The 20,531-nt window shown below is 43.9% G+C and overlaps 2 protein-coding genes across 4 annotated transcripts; one reads left to right on the top strand and one right to left on the bottom strand.

Moving 5' to 3' along the window:
• The first annotated feature begins 582 nt into the window (after window positions 1–582).
• On the top strand, window positions 583–12,632 carry wasf3b (WASP family member 3b). The gene is made up of 9 exons (XM_056365010.1): window positions 583–737; window positions 5,696–5,852; window positions 8,149–8,283; window positions 8,560–8,713; window positions 9,743–9,860; window positions 10,194–10,375; window positions 10,513–10,788; window positions 10,995–11,302; window positions 12,287–12,632. The coding sequence occupies exons 2-9, from the start codon at window positions 5,720–5,722 to the stop codon at window positions 12,442–12,444; spliced, it is 1,464 nt and encodes a 487-aa protein (XP_056220985.1). The 5' UTR covers window positions 583–737; window positions 5,696–5,719; the 3' UTR covers window positions 12,445–12,632.
• An 889-nt stretch (window positions 12,633–13,521) lies between these two features.
• Window positions 13,522–20,266, bottom strand: gpr12 (G protein-coupled receptor 12). Of its 3 annotated transcripts, none has more exons than XM_056365015.1 (3): window positions 19,496–20,266; window positions 19,346–19,401; window positions 13,522–18,495 (listed from the first exon to the last, which is right to left on the bottom strand). In XM_056365015.1, exon 3 carries the CDS (start codon window positions 18,481–18,483, stop codon window positions 17,455–17,457), a length of 1,029 nt encoding a protein of 342 aa, XP_056220990.1. In that variant the 5' UTR covers window positions 18,484–18,495; window positions 19,346–19,401; window positions 19,496–20,266; the 3' UTR covers window positions 13,522–17,454. The 3 variants fall into 3 exon arrangements, with proteins under 3 accessions (XP_056220990.1, XP_056220989.1, XP_056220988.1); XM_056365014.1 differs by having other exon boundaries at window positions 19,360–19,401; XM_056365013.1 differs by lacking the exon at window positions 19,346–19,401 and having other exon boundaries at window positions 19,496–20,262.
• Between the last annotated feature and the right edge of the window lie 265 nt (window positions 20,267–20,531).

The raw sequence follows: 20,531 nt of genomic DNA, 5'->3' as shown, positions 1-20,531 counted from the left end.
GCATTTTCAATTATGAAACTCCCTTTCCATTTCTAATGGACTAAACCTTGTCTGGAGTCCAGAGATTATTTTCTCCTCCCTTTCCCTCTGCTTTGATGACAGTTATCTCCCTTTTACTGCTTTTGTCTACAAACACAACTGGGAAAGTAAAGCACCGATCTATGTATAGCAGATCATTGAACCTCTTCCTGCAGGATGCTGGCCCAGCTATTTCAGTCTGTTATACAATACTATCCCAGCTCATGCTCAGCATCACTGCCTTAAACATGTTACAAACCCTCTAAGAACCTATCTAGCTCGCAACTTTCTGCTAGTAATCGTTATTTAAATAGGTCTTCGAGTCTACAAATTCCCCACAGGCCTCAAAATTAATTTAAACCCCTTATTATTACAAGGTATGGGACCCAGCTAAATAAAAAAAAAACCCTCTAAGCTCTTCAGCAACGCCCAATCGTAGCCCCGCCCCCTCCATTTGTAGCAGCGCTTTCAAGCACGGGAGTCTCCCTGTCACTCATTTATTTCGAGAAACGGTATTGGTTAATGTGAACGCCCATCATGTGTTAAATCCCCTGCTTTGAGATGTGATTGGGGAATGTGGCCGGTGGGCGTTTCCCCGTCCTCAAAGGATTTTTCCCCGGAGTGGCCAGACGGGCTGGGGGACACAGGATGGCAGAGCTAATAGGAGTACCTAACGGGACATGCGGACGAGCTGATTTCTTCTAATATTTCAAGTGCTGGTGAGGGCCTTATGATACTTTTTACAATAACTATCAACACCCTTTATCATTATAATGAATTTCGTGTGGTTATTTATGTTTACTGTAGTCCCATTTGTCCAAACTAAGAAGTCGACCACTACCACTGGACATAAGCTAGCTAACCAAGTGGTCAGTTGGAGCGGACCCCCAGTTGAGGATAATAAACGCACAGTCAATATTTTTCCCTTCTGCTGGGTGACTTTAAAGCTTTTTTAAATCACATTATTGATGTTGGTTGTATACCGGCGTGTTAATCAGCTGTTGGACACCTAGTCAGATATCGGTTGGTTAAATTTAAGATTAAAACTGGCGGAAATCCACGGAAAACCGAGGTAGATGAACAGATGTGGGTCAATCCATCAGTAACGGGAAGCGACGGTGCGGAACAGTGATTGATCGCGGTTGCCATTAGTTCACGCCTGTGTGTATGTGTATGTGTGTGTGTTTCTCTAAATGTGCGTCTATCATCTGTGGGGAAGAGAGAAAGGGAGTGTGTGTGTGGATAAATGGGGAATTTTAAGGCATGAAACGTCAAAGTAGTACATGGTATGAACTTAATGGTGACATTCATGTGATAACATTAAAACACTCAACCAGAAATCCAAATAAAGTGTTTAATATTGACGTCAGTTAAATTAGTAATAGATAGTGATAGTATAATGACAGCTTACCCTATATTCAAAGCAAAGATATTACCTCTATCTAGGGCTGCAGCTATTCTCTATGAATGAATAAATCTACCACATTTTAGACTAATTGGTTACCGATTAACCATAACTATAAAATACAATGAACTCAAAGTTTTGAACGCTTACAATTACAATTGCTTACCTAATCTGAAAAACAACCAGAAAAAGAAAAAGCAATACATTTGTGACAGTAAAATGCTGTTTTTATTGCTTGATTGATTAACTATTAATGTGGAATCCATTAATTGATGAACTACTTGATGAATCATCTTTTAATCCTATTGTATTGCCATCATGACATTATGGGGATTATGACACGTTTAGGTCACGTCTGCATTAAAAAGTCAGGTATTTGAATAAGAATAATCCTGCAGATTTATTAGACACATTAGGGTTGGGTAAAGACACTGAATATTTTTAGATATCAATATATTGTATGTCACAATATGGCAAATTAATCAAAAATCACATATTAAGTAATTAAATTGATGTTCAGAGTAACTAACCAAACTCTTAGTTTCTAATCACAGTTTACTCTGAATCATTCATTTGAACAACTAAGGTGTATAATGATAGGATTATAAGATTATATCACATATTATGTTATTTGGTGAAAGTCAGCAAACTGTTATATTTTATCATCACACTGCCTTAATAGATTGTCTGTCTTTTTGGATATAGAAAAGAAGGTAAAACTTATAGCCAAGCTCCCTGGCTTCCCTGTATCTTTTAGGATTCACTATTCAGTAGCCACTTTTACCCAGAGTGCATCACAGGCACTCACCATGGATGCCCCTGAGTAATAATGGAACAAGGAGACGTTTCTGGACAGGCGCAATGTCACAACTGAAATTTTTTTACATCATATTTAGGGCAGCGTGACCTGACGTAATCCAAGCTGCATTATTCATAACATCAGAACAAGCAAAACAGCCTGCAACACAAGAAGCTGTACTCGGCTCATAAATTGATAATGACTCCCCTTTCGGATCTTAATGGAGTTCTCACATCTGTAGTAAAGGCCTCTTCTATCTCTGTTTTTCTGTGAAGCGATGTGGGCATCTTGCTGGAGTCACAGCGGAAGTGAGTTTTACTCTGAACGCAGCCTGACAGTCACCCCTCTGAGGATCAAAGACATTTTTGCTGCAGATGGGACTGTTAAAATGCTGCTAATGGGACATTTGAGAGGCTACCTGGTGTGTTTGTGTGTGTTTGTGCATGTTTATTTACTTGAATGCCTGCATGTGCATGTTGGGTTGTAATAATTTATCCAAGCACATGACAAAAAAAGAAGAATGAGGGCATGAGAGTGAGCGTCTATGTTTATAAGCATAATGTGTTCTTCTCTGGTGCTGTGGGTGAGATGTTCGATCTTTACTTTCCCTTTCTTGGCCCGGCCTTTCTCCCTGACTGAGTGGTGGATGAGGGAGGAGCGCTCACTTGCTACGCTTTCATTGCAAGAGTACAGGGGGCCTTAAAGAAGGTCGAGGAGGAGGAGGAGGAGGAGGAGGGGGAGGATGCATGGGAGAGCTAGTGCTGTTGCCGTGTGAACGGAGCTCTATTGTCCCGGGAACCTTTCAGTGGCTTCCCCGAGGTCCCTATTTCTACCCTTCCCCCCACCCAATACACTCTTTCCCCCTTACACACACAAACACATAAACACATGAACACACACACAATTTGTCCACCTCTTAATGTCACACACAACCCATTCTCACTTTCCCTCACACTGTATCTCATTCACTGTCTCTTTTCTGTCACACACTCTCTATCCCACTTGGTGTCTCTCTCATGCACCCTCCTTCGCCTCTACTCTCCCCTCATTTCTCACAAGCAGACAAGGCCCCCGTCCCTCCTCCCGCTCGCCCCCAGCCGCTCATTATTTCGCCTCATTGATGTGATTGTCATGCCAGCCAGACAGTAAAAGCAAAAACATGCAATCTTCTCATTTGCATCTCCTCCTTCCTATGCAACGAGAAGCACATGTTTCCAAAATGTTTATGCAGACCGTTAAACATAAGCAGCTCTTTTGCACCAAACCAGATCCTAGTGGCTGTATTCAGGGTCCTTTGTGGCAGCACAAGATGGTGTAATTTTACCCTTTTGTTTTCTCTCATTGGTGTGAGGCTGTTGAGGTTTGCAGGGGGTCGCTAGCTCAGAAAATAGGGCCAGATGAGGACTCTGCTGGTGGGAATTGGCCCCAGTGAACAGAAGTGTCTCATTTCTGTCGTGGACAGCTGTAATGACATGATCTGTAATTACAGTAGTTTCCTGCAGAGACACTGATAGCACATCACTGATACTTTCTTCCTTGGTTATTTATTGTATTGGAGATGTAACCTCACCTTCTTATTAAGGCTTTTATGAGATTAAGAATAAATGATGAATATTCAAGACAGTTGCAAGGCCTATATTTTGTAGTTGTGATGGGTTAACAAGGATTTTAAAACCTATTTTCTAAATGTCTTGTGCTCATTAATAAATATCTGCAAAGCCCAAGCAATATGAGTTTTATTTCTAGTACCTGACAACTATTATTAGCTTTCTGTCAGACTGCCAGAGCTCCTGTGTCTTTCCATCCTGCTTTTCTCTGAAGTGTTTTTTTTTTTTTTTTGGCATGGCTACACAGTAGAAGCTCTGGAACTGTATTTAAGCATAAAATCATTTGATTGGCGAGTCTGAAAATTGCATATGATAGTTTTTATTGGAAAAGGGTGTGTGCATGTTTCCATCTGTCTTTCCGTTTGTCCTCCTAGTTGCTTCTTGAGGCATAGCTGTATTGTTCTGGCCAAGTGTTTGGACAGGAAGAAGAGATGTTACACAGGGAGGACCAGGAAACAGGAGCCAGACTGAGCCCGCAAAAACAGGAAGCAGGAAGAAGAGCCGATAAGATGGCTGCTTCAATGAACCCTGAGATCTCTCCTGCTTTGAGGTCCAGAGTGTCTGATGAAAGCCAATCAGGGTTTAATTTTAGACAGTGATGTTCAGACAGGGAAGTTTGTGGGTGTGGGCAAGTCTGTAAACTCTGTGTATCCTCTGGAGAAAGTGATGAAGCAGGTATTTATCAGTTGAGATATTTCAGGTCTTTGTTCTTGTTTTTATCAAAATTCCCATGTTTTTGGTGCTGGCCATATCCATGAATCTCTGTTTGTGTCAGGATTCCAGCTGGGCTTGTGACAAACCGGCCTGGGATTAGCTGGCACGCTGTATTTTCCTATCTCTAATGCTTTAATCTCTCTGCTGGTCACCACAAGTCTTCTGGCTTTAGGACACTGTTGGTCCTCACTGTCAGCTCTCTGTCTACAGGCTCACTCAAGCTTTATTTGTTTTTAATATACAGACGGTGGACGGAATAATAGGAACACCTTACAATAAAATACAATCCAATCCACTATAGCAACACTACTACAAACTATGCCCTCAATAATTATGTTCTTAAAAGTGAACTTATAAAGAGGACATCCCCTGAAATAGGGAAGTAATATTAATACAGGGTTAATGTATTTTATTATAACTGTGACTTCATGTTCATTGTCTTTCACTTCAGTCTGAAATGGAGCTGACCAATACTGCCAAAATCAAGTATTGCATTAATTTTCAATCAGTGCCTTGGAATTGGGTATGTAACTATAATTCAAGTATAGTTCTGTGCTTTTATAAAATGTTTAATATAAATCAGGGACTGGTGACTATGAATGACTGTGATGAGGTAAACAACTTCATCCTTTATTTCAGTCAGCCAGAATGATCATAATTTAAGAACATTTGATCATATAGCTGGATGTATGATTTAAAGTCACAGATAAGATGGCATTATACCTAGAGCTGAAACTAGCAGTCAACTAATCATTACCAGAAATATGATAAGTGACTATTTCATCAATCAGCTAAATAATTTTCTAAGCAAAAATGGTGAAAAATCAGTGGTTCCAGCAGCAAATTAATATTTGATAGAAAATTGAATGTATATGATTTTGAGACTGTTGGGCAGACAAATTAAGCAATATATGTCAAACTGTGATCTTGGAAATTTTTATGGTATTTTTGTAGTTTTTTAACATTTTACAGATCAAACAAAATGATCAGCATATTAATTGATAATAAAAAAAGTATTAGTTGTTGCCTTGCCTCTGGTTCTGTGTCTTGCTCCTTGGACACTTCAGCAGAGCAAATGCTTGTCAACACCTGGTTCCTCCCATGTCTAAAACAATGTATGCTTATCCCTATTTCCCTATTTTCTCACTGCAGTTTGTGTCGGTGTGAAGCCTCGCCATGCCGCTGGTGAAGAGGAACATCGAGCCCCGCCACCTCTGCCGAGGGGAGCTGCCCGAGGGCATCGGCAGCGAGCTGGAGTGTGTGATGAACAACACGCTCTCTGCCATCATCCGTCAGCTCAGCAGCCTAAGTGAGACTCACACACACTCAAGACATGCACATACACACACACACACACACACACACACATAAAACACATGATGTGGCCTTTGCATGAAGAAGCTGCTAACAGCCTCACATATAGGACAAAAAACACAAATAGAGGTTTTTGTGTCATATTAAAAACAGAAACACCAACCTCCTCAGGCTATAACCCTACTAAGTATGACGATTGTCTACATTGTGTGTAGCCTCTTTGTAACAGGACAAGATCACATGCTTTCATCATTAATCCTGAAGCTCTGATTGATTTGGGCGTTGTCATGGTTACAGGGCCTGGGGTTACAGCGGCCTCGCACTGGAACATGGAGGGATGAAATGTAATCCTTTTAGATACCTCTGCAGAAACGAACTTATCAGGACAGCTGTGTGCATCTGACAGTGCAGATATACTCCATGTGTGTTAGTGTGTGTTTGTTCATGTCAGTGTGTTTTTGTATGTATGACTGCATGTGTTTTTATTATACTGTTATACTGTTTTATATCGCATGTTATGTTCACCGTAAACGTATTAGACATCCATCTTCCATGCCAGTGCTCTTGTTTCATAACCCATCAACAATTTGCGATGTGTTGTCATGTGACGGTTATCCTTCAACCACGTATCCTCAGTTGCACCCATTTTCTGTGTCTCACACTAACTGTGTCGAGAGTTCATTCTGTGCTCTAACAGCATAAATTCAAACCAGTCCTTGATGCTGTTAACCCTCTTCTGTTTGGCCCAGTTATATTCAGTCGCTGTCAGTCTCTTATTGTGTCAAGTTCCTGCGTTGGGAGTGGGCCTTTCAAAAGCAGCTGTGTGGGTTAAAAATAAATACTCGCACAGGCCTGTTGGGGTATATCTACAGACAACATGCATTGTGCATGTCTTCGTGCAGATGTATGTTTGTAAGTGAGCCATAGGAATCCTCAAGAGGAGGTCAGAGTTGATGGGGCTCAGCATGCCGGATCTCTGATTCTTCCTTCCTCTAAATATTTTTCTTGCAGCCCATCCTGTCAGCAGGAGGGACAGAAATAGTCCTTAGTGTGTGTTTGTGTGTGTTAGCCATACCACTTTCTACACACAGTGTTCTATACTTAAACAATGTTACTAGACACATGCTGAAATTACTCTGGCTGATTTTTAACCTGTGTTCTTCCAGGGGAAGAATTTTTTTATTCTTTTCATCCCAGCATCTAGATCTGGTAGTAAAAGGCCTTCTGCTCTTACGTGGTGTGGGCTAAAACTCCCGGAGCCTGGAACTTATAGCTCCAATAGCCATTGGCTAACAGCCATTTAACACTTACAACTTTTACTGTGGGTTACTTCCTCCTTCAGCCCAGTCTTAATTTTACCAAACAATGTTCCACAACAGATTTATCGCTACTTTTTAGGGTTAAGAATGCAAGTGTGCATGAGGGTGAGAACAAAACAACAAAATGTTTGTTACAAAAGGGGCTGTGGGCCATCCTGAAGACGATGGCACCATTCATGTGTGAATCTTTTACCAGGAGTGTACCGGCAACGAGTAGAGTTTTTTTTTTTTTTTGTTGTTGCCTGAACATTGTCGGCACCAGCATGAGCTTTAGCGTGCGTACAGGACCCAGGTGGGAATCATTTTGCTTGATTTGAAATCTAAACAAGCACTTTTGGTTTTGCATTGATTTGAGACTTGACTTAACTTGAGACAACACCCCGCTGCTGGGCAACTTCTGAATCTTTGAATCTCGGCAGGCAGCGATAGCGTGTCTATTGACGTTAAGTTCACAATGACTGGTGTGTCACCTCTCAGGTCTTTCAGGCCGTATGTGTAAACAGATGGAGGAAAGCCATGGGTTAATGAATATGGATATAGTTAAGATCGAGGGGTGTAGGATTTAGCGATGTTCAGCTTCTTCTCACCAAACAGCTACACTAGAGTTTAATGTCACATCAGCAGCAGCCGTTGAGGTGGAGGAGAGTATACTATTTACTTTCCCTGGCAAAACTTTTGCAGATAGTTTAGGGCTACACACAAACATGCACATAATAGGATTTGGATAGAATGTAGTCAGTTCATAACAAATCGCTCATGAGGAATGTTGCTAAATGGAGAGACACCATTTCCTGCACAGACTCTTAAGACTCTAGTTTCACATTGTGTCACATTACCAGTATATTGATTGATTGTCTTCAGTCTCTGTGGGGATTTACTTGGCCCCAGATAATGATTACAAGTCTGCTTCTTTCTCTCAAATTTCCTGTCTCTTTCTGTGTTTTTTCCTGTGTCGTTCTTTTGTCTTTCCAGGTAAACATGCGGAGGACATATTTGGCGAGTTGTTTAACGAGGCTAACACCTTCTACCTGCGTGCCAACTCTCTCCAGGACCGCATTGACCGGCTGGCTGTTAAGGTCACACAGCTGGACTCCACCGTGGAGGAAGGTGGGTCAGAGATTAGAGGTCTGAGGGCAAAGGCACAGCAAGTCATTACTCATCGCTGAAGTGCTGTCAGTCTTATGTGTTCTCTGCTTTTGTATGAAGTTGCCCAGTTGCACATCCTGCACTCTGCTATGTGGGGAGGTTATTTTTGATACCTACCAACGTTACGTTTTTTTTTTCCGTTGTTTGTTTTTTTTCTTTCTTTCTTTCATTCATTCGTTCCTTTTTCCTATAGACAACTCATTCATTTGTTTTCTCTTCCTGTTTTTGTGCTCTCAGTTTCCCTGCAAGACATCAACATGAGGAAAGCCTTCAAGAGCTCTACCATTCAGGACCAGCAGGTGGTGTCCAAGAGCAGCGTGCCCAATCCTGTCAGAGAAATGTACAACCTGAGTGACAAGCCTCCACCACTCAGCATCCTCTCATCATACAGGTCGGTGTTGTTGGCGCATAGACACTCAGATTTGAAGCATGCTCTTACTGCATAATCATTGTGACATTTTTTTTTTTAAATGTATGAGGAATCACTTTTTAGACAAGAGCTTCTTTTACATTTTCCCCCACACCTGTGAATGCTGATCAGTCTGTGCTGCGGGTTGTAAAAGTATGTCATAGTTCTGTTCAAAATTAAATCTTGTCTAACCCTGAGAATTTTAAGAAAAAATCTAACAAGCTTAAATGAACCATTTTTAATTGATCAATCCACCCATTTTCTGATGCTTATCTGGATCCAGGTCACATCAGTTTAATACATTTTATCATTGAGCAATTTTGTTATTTACTGCTAATACAGAAAAAATGCGATATGATAATGAACAATTCTGAGCTATATTGTCTCTACTGGTTTTTCATCATGCTTTGATACTTTAGCTGCTGTGACTGTGAAACATTTATTAGATTAAACTCTATGTGGCAGTAAAAGGTCTTAAAGTCTTAAATTTAACATGGTGAAACATGCAGAAATTCAGTTTAAAAGTTCTTGATTTTTACTAGTTTCTGACCTACATTCACAGTGAAACAGCAGATTCTCTTCTGCTAGTTGGTAGCTCCTGTCATGCAGTGTGCTGCCCAGTACTTTAGGTGCATTACGTATTTAGCATGGCTGACTCCAGTGGGACTCCAACCCCTAACCCTGACAACATAACACACTTTACTCTCTCTTTCTCCGGTCTTTCCGTCTTTCTCCCTCTCCACTTTAATCTTGTCATCGTCAGTTATGCTGTCTGTGATAATAACACAGGATTTCCACTCATAATTTCACCCGTGTTCTTCCATCAGCCTCTTCCACTATTTCAATATTCATAGCATTACATGTTTAATCCCCAACTTAGTCTAGATACGCAGAGCCAAAAAATGCTGCCTACCAGACAATTATTTGACTCAACTTCACACAGTTTCATGCAGGTTTCTGTATAAAGACATTTGTAAATCTGTTTAACCCTCTTGGTGTCTGTCTCCGTAGGGATGACCACAAGGAAGCACTTAAGTTTTACACCGATCCCTCCTACTTTTTTGACCTGTGGAAGGAAAAGATGCTGCAGGACACAGAGGACAAGAGGAAAGAGAAGAGGAAACAGAAGGTACAGTTCTGTCATCAGGATCTCAAATGTCAGCCTTCATTCATACAGTCATATAGCAAGATTTCAGTTTTGTTGTGGTTGAATTTTTAGATTGTACTCGCCAGTTACTGGTGCTGCTCCATCCCAGATTTTTAGAATTAGTTTGAGTTATTATAAATATAATGATCGAATAATGTCACAGGCTACAAAACATGCAGTCATTGTCAGGAACACAGCTGGTCTGTAGAGGAACACACATAGTGAGAGACCACCATCTATCTTTTATATTGCTGTTTCTAGTTTGACCGTATTTGAACAAAATAGCTTAAAAACACCTCTTTCTCTTTCTTGTAGGAGCAGCGGCGTTGTGTTGATGGGACGTTACAGAGGGAGGTGAAGAAGGTCCGCAAGGCAAGGAACCGTCGGCAGGAATGGAACATGATGGCTCTGGATAAGGAGCTGAGACCAGACCATCGACACACCATACACCGCGACAGAGGGGCTTCTTCTGAGGGCTCAATGTCGCCAGAGAACAGGTAGGTGAACACACACACACACACACTCTGGTATGTTACTTCATTTCTCCTTCCTCAGGTGTGGAAAAAAACTTCTTCTTCTTCTTCTTTCACCTTCCAATCTTCTCCTCCACCTCTTCCCTGCTGTCTCTCTTCAGGGGTCACGGCCCTGATCAGCACCACTACCCCAACACCATGAACCACGCTGGCCACGCCCACACCTACTCTGGCCCTCCGCCCAGCGTCCTGGCTGCCCAGATGGCTGCAGGACATGCTGGTCGTGGAGGAGGTGAACATGATAACAGGGGCAGGACTATGATGGCCTATCAAGGCGGGACACTGGGCCGTTCTCACCATCACCAAGTCCCGCTGCCTCCTCCACCCACTGAGGCTATGAATGGTGGCTCTATGTCCCTCCCACCAGTGGACTACAGGTAAACATAAGAGCCAAACACACACACACATACAACACTAGTTCATCTAATAGTGTTAACATATTGGTATTAAATGATCTGTAATACTTGAACTTTGAGATAATGCTGCCACCTAGTGGGTTAGTATCTGTAGACTGTCCTCTCAAACCCTGATGACTGTACCTGTACCTATCTACTTATTCTCTGTCATTCTGTCTTTCTTTCAGTATGGATGGCTATGCCAACACCGCTCCTCCTCCCCCTCCTCCTGCCCCTCTCATTCCCTCTGCCCAGACTGCCTTTGCCTCACCTCCCGGCGGACCGATGCCTCCTGGTCCAATGGGTGGCGGCTATGCTCCGCCTGCACCACCTGTATCTGGAGGCCAGACAGCTCCACCTCCTCCTGGTCCTCCACCTCCTCCCATTCCAGCTGGTGCCTCCCACTTCACAACCCACAAGATGTCTTCCTCTGTAGCCGTTGAGACCACAGTGGTCAATGATGCCCGCAGTGATCTGCTGGCTGCCATACGTATGGGTAAGAGCTGTAGTGTGTATGTGTGTGTGCTTATCAAGATATGCATTTACATATACATTTGTTTTACCTTTCAACAGAGGATTTGTTTAGAAAAATTATAAAAACGCAATAACGCTAACACACACAGCGCCCCCATGGAACTTTTTATGTTGTCGTTTTACAGCATTGAATCAAAGAGGATTTAGTGTGGCTTATTTGACACTGTATAACAGAAAAATATTCCTCAATGTCAAAGTGAAAACAGATCTCAACAAGGTTATCTCAATTAATTACAAACTTCTAAGTAGCACAGTACTGTAGAGAGTTTGAATATGTTGAGATTTCATTTTAGTTAAATCTTAACTTAATTTCCACTACATCCATTATCCATTATAAATACACTTAAATTAGAAAACATAGAAAGAGAAATAGCTATAAATAAATGTTTTTGATTTACATTTTAATGGGATATTCCAGATCTAACAGGAAATGGCTTGAAGACACTAGTTGGAGTAAACGTTTAGTATCTTGATTTATATTTTGTAAGCTTACATTTGCCTGTGTATCTTAGAGTATACTACCAAACACCAAGAAATAACTTTTGGGTTATTTCTGGGGGATTAGGCAGTGCATAATCTCTCACACATAGAAACGGATCAGACAGATTTTAAACTAGTCCAGTTAAAAGCCCCTTATCTAAGACACTTATTTGAAAGTAAATACTAAGGTGAAAATAACTGCTCAGTCAATAACAATTTTCCACTGCATTGCAAAATGTTTTATATGCATAAAATATATGCAGTCAAAGAGGACTGAGGGCGTACATCTGTACAACACAGCACTTGTAATAAAAAGTGAGACGCCTTTTTTTTTGTTTATCAAGAAGTGAAACTCAAATGAAGGAAATAATATTAGAGTGAAGCTATTTTCTCCTTTGATTTCTACATCCTACCTAATGAGTGCACAAGTCAAAAACATGGATCTGCTCTCCATATTTTCCTGCAGGCATCCAGCTGAAGAAGGTGCAGGAGCAGCAGGAGCAGCAGGCTAAGAGGGAGCCAGTCGGAAACGACGTGGCCACCATCCTGTCACGGCGCATCGCTGTGGAGTACTCCGACTCCGAGGACGACTCCGAGTTGGAAGAGAACGACTGGTCGGATTAACACACGTGAAAAAATGGGATAACCGCTGAAGATACACACACACAATAAGAAGACACACAATCAGTCGATCTCACACTCACTTGAAGGAATGCCCACTTCATCACACTCACGGGTTATCACACACGTTGTTGCTGAAAACACACACACACACACACACACACACACACACACACACACACACACACACATACTACTACACTTACACACAATCACATGCTGTAGGTTGATATAAGCTGAATGGTCCAAAACTGGAAATCTGGGGGTGTATTCAAGATGCATAAACACTGTAAAGAGTCTAGTAATATACTGTAATGCTGACCACTGAAACATTAACATTCAGTTTGATGATTATATTTCAAAGCATAGTGAATACACCCCAGTGGATGTTTCTCTACCTGTTATAACACTATAGACACCGTGTGAAGGTGCTTATTTCATGTATAGTCAGAGCTTGAGAGTTATAGAATGATTAGAAGCTTTCCTCTTGAGCTAACCAATGTATTTGTCTTTTTTTAATGTTTTTACTCAAACACTTGCGTATGCCATAGATCATGAGGCAAGTTTTTAACATGTAGGTGACAATAACTGGAAGTGAAGAAGTAACGGACGAGCTCGGCGGTAGCTGCCGTGGATAGATTCAAGCCACTGAACGAGTGACGGGGAAGAGCATTTGTGATGCCGTGGTGAAGCTGGACGGGAGTTTGATTTGTAAAAAGTCTTATTGATCATAAATATGATAATTGATTGAGCCATTTGCGTCTGCAATCGCTCACTGCTGTGATGGAGGGGACGAGTGGGAAGGGGTGGGGGGTGGGGGGGTCATGTATATGCTAGTGTGAGCTCTGTAACCTTTGACCCAGAGAAAAATAAAATGATGAATGAAATGAATGAAGGATCAGGGCTGGGCTGTCATGTCTCTGTTCCACTGTCGGCATAGAGTCAACACATACCTGGCTCTAAGACTTCAGTTTCCATGGTAACAGTACAGCTAAGAAGGGAGTTGCCAGGGAAACAGAAGAGTGCGAAAAGGGGGGCACTGAGCCAGGGCGAGGATGAACAAATTAGTCAAGGCAGGAGTTTTATGCACAGCACATGTTTGTTTTTAATACAAAATTAACAAGATCTCTCAATTGAGTTAACTAACCAAAGCAATAAAAAGTACAACTAACACCTTGGAAAAATAGACACCACGTTCACACAAATGTTTTTACAATATCTCAGTTAAGTTAGTGCATGTTGATTATCGTTAATACGTTTCATTTTGCAGATACTTAATTTGTTGTGCCATTTTCATCCAAAAAATAAAGTGCATTTCACATTGAAAACTACGCATACGTCTACACAAGATGCTGTTACTGCGGTGTCCCCCCTATCTCCAAACCCCATCCCAAAACACACTCACATTCACAGGCCCTTGAGTGTTTTGATATTTAGCTCTAGATTAGTAACGATCAGAAACACACCTCCTCACTTGAACAGCCCGTTATCGGCCACACGTTTTCCCAAAAACCCCAGTTGCTTTGTACATCTCTGTGTACCGTTACACTGTGAAACCATTCAGTAGATAAGCAGGTGTGTGTATACAGAGAAGTATTACATCCAACATCACAGTCTTTAGCTATTCTTGGATACAAAGCCCTTGTTCACACCTGCTCAACCGTGAAAATCTCAACAATATTGTCGAGAGGAGGAAAACATTCACCAATCAGAGAAAGTCTCATACCATTTTTTTTTTTCTCAAACATCCTCCATCTGTGTAGCCCCATCTGCTCAATCGTCCATTTACCAGCCTTTGCAAACTGGTGCATATTGAAGTGAGGAAAGTGAATCCTGACAGGACAAATTCTACATTAAAAGCTGATGTGGAGAAGTGTCAGTCAAAAAAATGGTGCGACCCAACTCATCCCCTAGTTTGACTGGCTTTGGTAGCACCATGCACGGTGGTATAAAGTCCCTCCTCTTATGCATGCCTTATTTACACAAACAAATGAGTCAAGAGGAGGGAGTATCAGATAAACAATTTGATTATTACTACATTCAGAAAAAGGCTTTACAGCGCCATTATTATCATACAACATCAGAATCTGAAAGAATTCAGGCCAGACTAAAGTGGAAAAAAATAGAACTTTTCAATGAATATAACAAAATAGACTTTTCTCCAAAGGTAAAGGAATAAGAGTTTGTGATGGTTTGTGGTGTGCCAGCCTGACCTGTTGGTGCTCATCAAATATCTACAGGGTTCAGTCTGACACTGTGCACAAGTTCACATACACAGCCTACGTTCCAATGCTCAGAAATGCTATTCTTCAGCTTTCCTTTTTCTCATCCCCCCTTTTATTCTAATGCTTTCCTGATCTGAGGTCAGAAAGACGAAGACCGGGGGCTATACCTCTATTGGGCTTACTGAGAGGGGAGGCAGCAAGGAAGGAATGAAGAAGCATTATCTTTGCAATTGGAAGTGGCCATTTTTAGCTCATAGAATCATTCAGAGGTCACTTAACGGACACCTGCCTCAACCAGACTAGATTGATTTAAAGTAGAGTAGAGTATTAGTGATATAAAGGAGACAGAAAACACACAGCAGGACTAGGACCCCAGTTCATTCAGAGTCCCTTTCACTTTGGCTTGAAGTGCTGGAGCGTCCACATCCTAGTCCTATCTCCCTTCAAAAAGCTCTACAAACACGTAACGAGGCCACTTCTCTCAGAATTGACAGGAAGACTGGCAGCATTATCCTCTTAAGGTCAGGGGGTCAACAGGAATTTGTATTTCTCAGACCGCCCCCACCCCCTCGACAAAAACAAGACACAAGGAGACAGATTACGGTCTGCTGAGCTGCTGGAACACAAACACACACACACACACACACACACACACACACACACGGACACACACATGCACACACCCAGAGGCCATGCAACTCATACCGTATGCACGAAAACACAGTCCCAGATCACACACTGACACTTGAGGTTACGACACTCAGGACAGTTCATATGCTCACAAAAGGCAGAGGCAACAACAACGACGACAACAACAACAACAACAACAACAACAAAAAAAAAACTTCATCCCAGTGTGAGAAATTATCAAAGCCTGATTTTGGGTTGGAAAAAGCATTGTGGAAGAATGAGGCAGCGGTGTCACCGAGACAAATGAGTCGTTTGATCCCGTCCACTTTTTCCAGCCCAGGAGTGATTACCCCACCACCCATTCGAAGATGTATCACTGAAGCATCACTTGAGCCTGTTCACTACAACACATCCCCACCCGAGCGGGGCCGTTATGGTGCTTCAACACTACAGGAAGAAGTCATTGGGAGGGGGGGGTGGAGGCGTGGATGTTATTGCTGTCTGAGTATTGCTTCACATCTAAAAAATAACTACCATTCGTTGGCTAGTTATTGCTGACATGATGTGTATGAATGAGGAATCAGAAGACTGCTTTTGAGACCAAGAGATAACAGATAACTAACTCAGAGCAGCTGGTGGGGGGTTGTGACTTGGGCTCCTATTAAATTACAGTAAATTGACCTCAAAGCATGATCAAAGCAGACATCTAAGCTCGTATCTGCTGGTGAAGTACACTGCGGCACATTGTACATAAACAAAATTTTTAGGGTCATGATGACATCAGGGTACCATGACACATTGCCTCCAGTGGCCTATGTGACCTACCTCACTGAACTCAGCGGGAAAACAGTGGATCTGTGCTCGTTGCATGCAAATTACACTGAAGTCTAGCATGCAGATCAGATATAATGTGGTCGGTGTGAGGCTCTTTGGGAGCCAAAGAATATCAAATAGATGGAATTACATTCAGGATTTTGCAGAGACATCCCTTGTATACTTTAGTATACACACCATGTAAGCTTTTGTCTATAGGTTTGCTTTGATTTCATCATAGGCATGTTGATTTAATCTGCTATGGGATTCATTTAGGGGTATTATATTTCATATTCATTTTAAAATGACCTTAGGCTCCCTATCACTCTAATTCGTGGCCTTTATTCAAATAAACAGCAGTGAAATTCTAAAGCAACCTCCTGACATTCAAAAAGCAATTTCGACTCAAAAGGTGAAAGAGGAGGGATATAATGTGGTTACATAATCCGATAGGCTTATAGGCCTAGGTTTGGTGCCTCCATACCAATAAAAGGTGGAGGAGAAGGGGTTAATGGTGGGGGTCTCCTAGGGCTTTGTCTTGAGCCTCCCAGACGCAAGCGCAAATAAAACACATTCGCGCACAATCCAGAGGGAAAAGAAGACAGAAAATGGGAGAGGCGAGGAGGAGAAGAAGCGGCTTGATTTCTTTCTCGGCGTCTGTGGAGGACGCAGGGCGCGGATCAGAGAGCACCGGGTCTATTTTTAGCTCTCCGCGGCTGTTTAGCTTTCGACGCACGTTCAGAGTGCAGCAGCAGAGCGCCGGGATGCTGCTCCAGACGGGCTTCACTGTGGAAATGCCTGCGTATTCAACCGCGGACGCGCTCTCCCTTCCTCTCCTCTCTTCACCGCACACACTGCTTTGTTAATCTGCCGTGCGCTTTTACGCACGCACAGAGGCGCAAACCAATAATCCTCCCCCTCTATTTGAACAAAAACAAGCACGTGTCAACCAAAGGTCTGGTGCTGGTAACTATTATGCACATTCTATATACAGCTGCTGCCTGTAACATGTGATGCACCTAGCGCTCTCTGCAGAACAGAGGAAGGGCGTGGCACGGGTTGAACAGGAGGGGGCGGGATGCCGCCCGCGCAGTGGCTGCCTTTACTAGGGAAGACAGTGAGATACTTTGCCCTATGGTGATTGCAACAAAGAAAAAAATGCCATCCATCCAGGTGGGTTGTGGATAACTAACCAAACTGCCTCTGCCAGTGACATTTCCAGCCAGAGCTGAAGCCACAGCCCTCTGCCACTTCCCCTGCTGCTGCTCTCTGTGACACTGGACAGACCCAGTGAGGAGCAGAGCTGACCCAGGGCGCCTCTCTCTTCCCACCTGGGTCTGCTTGGTCAGACGTCACTAGGGGTCCTTGCACGCTGGGCCACCGTGGCAGGCACACAGCCACAGCACACCAGCCACAGCGCCTTCTGGATCTCCTGGTTCCTGAAGGCATAGATGACTGGGTTGATAACAGAGTTGTAGGTGGCAGGCACCAGCGTGGCGTAGGTGTAGAGTGGAGGGTAGGTGTAGTCAGCAATGAGGGAGTAGACAGTGAATGGCATCCAGCAGGCCGCAAAGGTACCCAGGATGATGGCCAGCGTTGACACGCCCTTTCGTGTTGTGACGTAGTGGGGTGTGGCAGCCAGGAAGTGGTGCTGGAGGGCGATCTGATGAGCGTGGCGCATCACAATCTTGCAGATCTGGACGTAGAGTTGCAGCATGAGGCCAAAGAGCAGCAGGAAGGAGACGGACAGCACGGCGATGTTGTTCTTCGTCAGCGGCCGCACCACACTGCACGTAGCCTCTTCTGCCAGGCAGTTGACCCCTGTGACCGGCAGCAGGCCCAGACACAGGGAGAGGCCCCACAGCAGCACGAGCATGGTGTAGGTGAAGGCCGCTGTCCGCTCTGAGTTGTAGGTGAGGGCATAGTAGAGCGACAGGTAGCGGTCGATAGTGATGGCCAGCAGGCTGAAGACGGAGGCGGAAAAGGAGGCTACCACCAGGCCCACAGTCAGCAGCTGGGCCGAGTCGGAACGAAGCAAGTAGGCACAGGTGAAGTGAAGCACCAGGCCCAGGCCGGCCAGCAGGTCGGCCAGCGCCAGGCTTCCGATCAGAAGGAACATGGGGGCTCTCAGCGCAGGGTTCTGCCAGATCACCAGCACCACCAGAGCATTCTCACAGGCGATCAGAGTCCCAGATGAGCACAGCACAATGTCCCAGGGGTTGACCAGCAGGGGCAGCTGGCTGGGTGGCAGGGAGTCCTCTGGTGGAAACATCCCCAGGCTGGTGCTGTTGTCCATCGGCCCCCCGCTTCCGCTGGCCCATGCTGTGGGGTCAGGGGTAAGCCAGCTGGGGGTGACCGGTGGTTCTTCACTCATTGTGCCACCCGTCTGAAATTGGCACAAACACACACACACACACACACAAACACACTGTAATGATATAGTTTGATACACAAAGTCAGTTTAAAACAAGACTGGTGGTAGGCACACACTCACACAAATATGCATATAAATAAATCTAAGAGCATTTGTGTGTGTGTGTTTTGTTCTTTTTAGCTTTGCAATTTAATTAAAGTGAGACAAAAACATTGGGGGCTGTTGTCCACTACCGCTACCACCCCACCTCTGTGCACCACTGAATGCGTGTTGCTTTTGAGACACCTGTGTTACTCATTCCACAACACAAAAATGGGCACAGCCAAGGTTATATCCTCAGTGTGTATGTAGGCCTTGTGAACGCACATTATGCAGGAACACACACTAACCTTAACTCTGCTGTTACTAGGAATGAAAACACTGAGCTACACAAAAAAATAGTCCATTTCATTTTGGTTATAACTATTTAAAAAAAAAAAAAAAACTCTGCGCAGCAATAAAATGTAGTCTAAGATTTAGTTGTTCCAGACAGTTAAAGTAATGTATTTTAAACGCACTGAGTAGTCTATTATAACAGAGGCCTGTACATAGGTTAGACCACACGTAAGAGCTATTAATTAATGCATGGCCAAGGGAAATGCAAGAGAATAGAAAACCAAAGCACGCTGTGCAGCACATTGCAGGCCACATTTCCTGACAGCGGGTATCAATAACCCTTCACCGGCACCGGCAATAATTCACGCAGCTGTCAGACCAGGTGCCGCTCTCCACAGCAGAAGATACCGCACCCGTTATGGGAATAAAGCCTCTCTCTAATGCCATACATGCACCTCACACTGGTGGCCATATGGTGCTGCTTTACCCTGTGCACCTTACATCAGAAAAACACAGTGGCTGCTCCACGTCAGCGAAAGGATGCTGGAGGAGGGAAGGAAAAAAAAATCAGGCTGCATTTTTTTTCCATGCATGTAAAGGATGCACAACAATCTCATTCTGCCGCCACCCAGCCTACCTTGACTCTGTGAGGTGAGACTTTCCGTCTAGATGGAAGAACGGCAGTCTTGTATTTCCATGTTATTGATAAGGACGGTGCAGCGCCGGGGGACAGAGACGCACCCGGGGAGGGGGATGCTGGTCCTCTCTGCCTGAAAACGGGGATGATGGAAGAAGAAAAGAGCGCGGAGCGGCTCTGCCGTTAACGGCGCATCGCCGTGGACTGCGGCTGTGCAGGGAGCAGCGAGCGGAGCAGCGGCAGAAGAGAGGAAAAGGAGGAGGGGGTGTGTATGTGCTTGAGGGGAGGGGAGGGGAGGAGGGGGTCGATGATGAAGGAGGAGTCCCAAATGGGCCAGACTCCCAAAGACTGGTTGAACTCCTCTCGACAGCCAAATGTCTGGTCTCTGTTGTCCCGAGGACAGAGAGAGGTGCAAGAGTGTGTGGTGTTCAGGTTTCTGTATTCCCACGTTCCTTTAGTCGTTTATTGTTTCAGTTATACATGCACCATTTACCTGAGCCGTGGATGTCTATTGTAACATTTGCTCTTCAACCAGTTAAGTTGCTCTTGGCTCACCTGCACTTGCGTTAAACTGCAGTGTTTTGTTAGTTTCAGTGCGGTTTTGTGCTGCCCGACTCGAGTTTCAGATATGAAGATGCTGGAGACAGGGACTCGCTTACCTCCTGCGACGCCCTGCTATTCTGGTCTTGTCTGTGCTATTAACAGCAACCCTGATGTGTGTCACCAACCTCCTCCTCTCCCTCCCTCCCCTCTCCTGTCCTGTCCTCCATCTTCTCTGCCTCGTCTCTCCATCCTTGCGGCGCAGCCTCCAAGACACCTCGGCTGATGAGGAGCCAGTGGGTGAGTTGTTGATGTGCATATATCTGACCACACACTTAGCTGACCAAGCGTTAAGTCGGCTGTGTGTGTGCGCGTGGGCGTTATTCCAAAGCACCTGCCTTTGGAGTCTGAATGGATTATAAATAGCTCCTGTTGCAGTGGGAAGGCAGAGCTTCCAGATGACACCGCTACGGGGCGATGTTGAGCTCGTATGAGT

Source organism: Seriola aureovittata, chromosome 20, assembly GCF_021018895.1.
Source record: "Seriola aureovittata isolate HTS-2021-v1 ecotype China chromosome 20, ASM2101889v1, whole genome shotgun sequence".
NCBI lineage: Eukaryota > Metazoa > Chordata > Actinopteri > Carangiformes > Carangidae > Seriola > Seriola aureovittata.
Note: the sequence above shows the minus strand (reverse complement) of the source record. Positions and strands in the feature narration are given on the sequence as shown.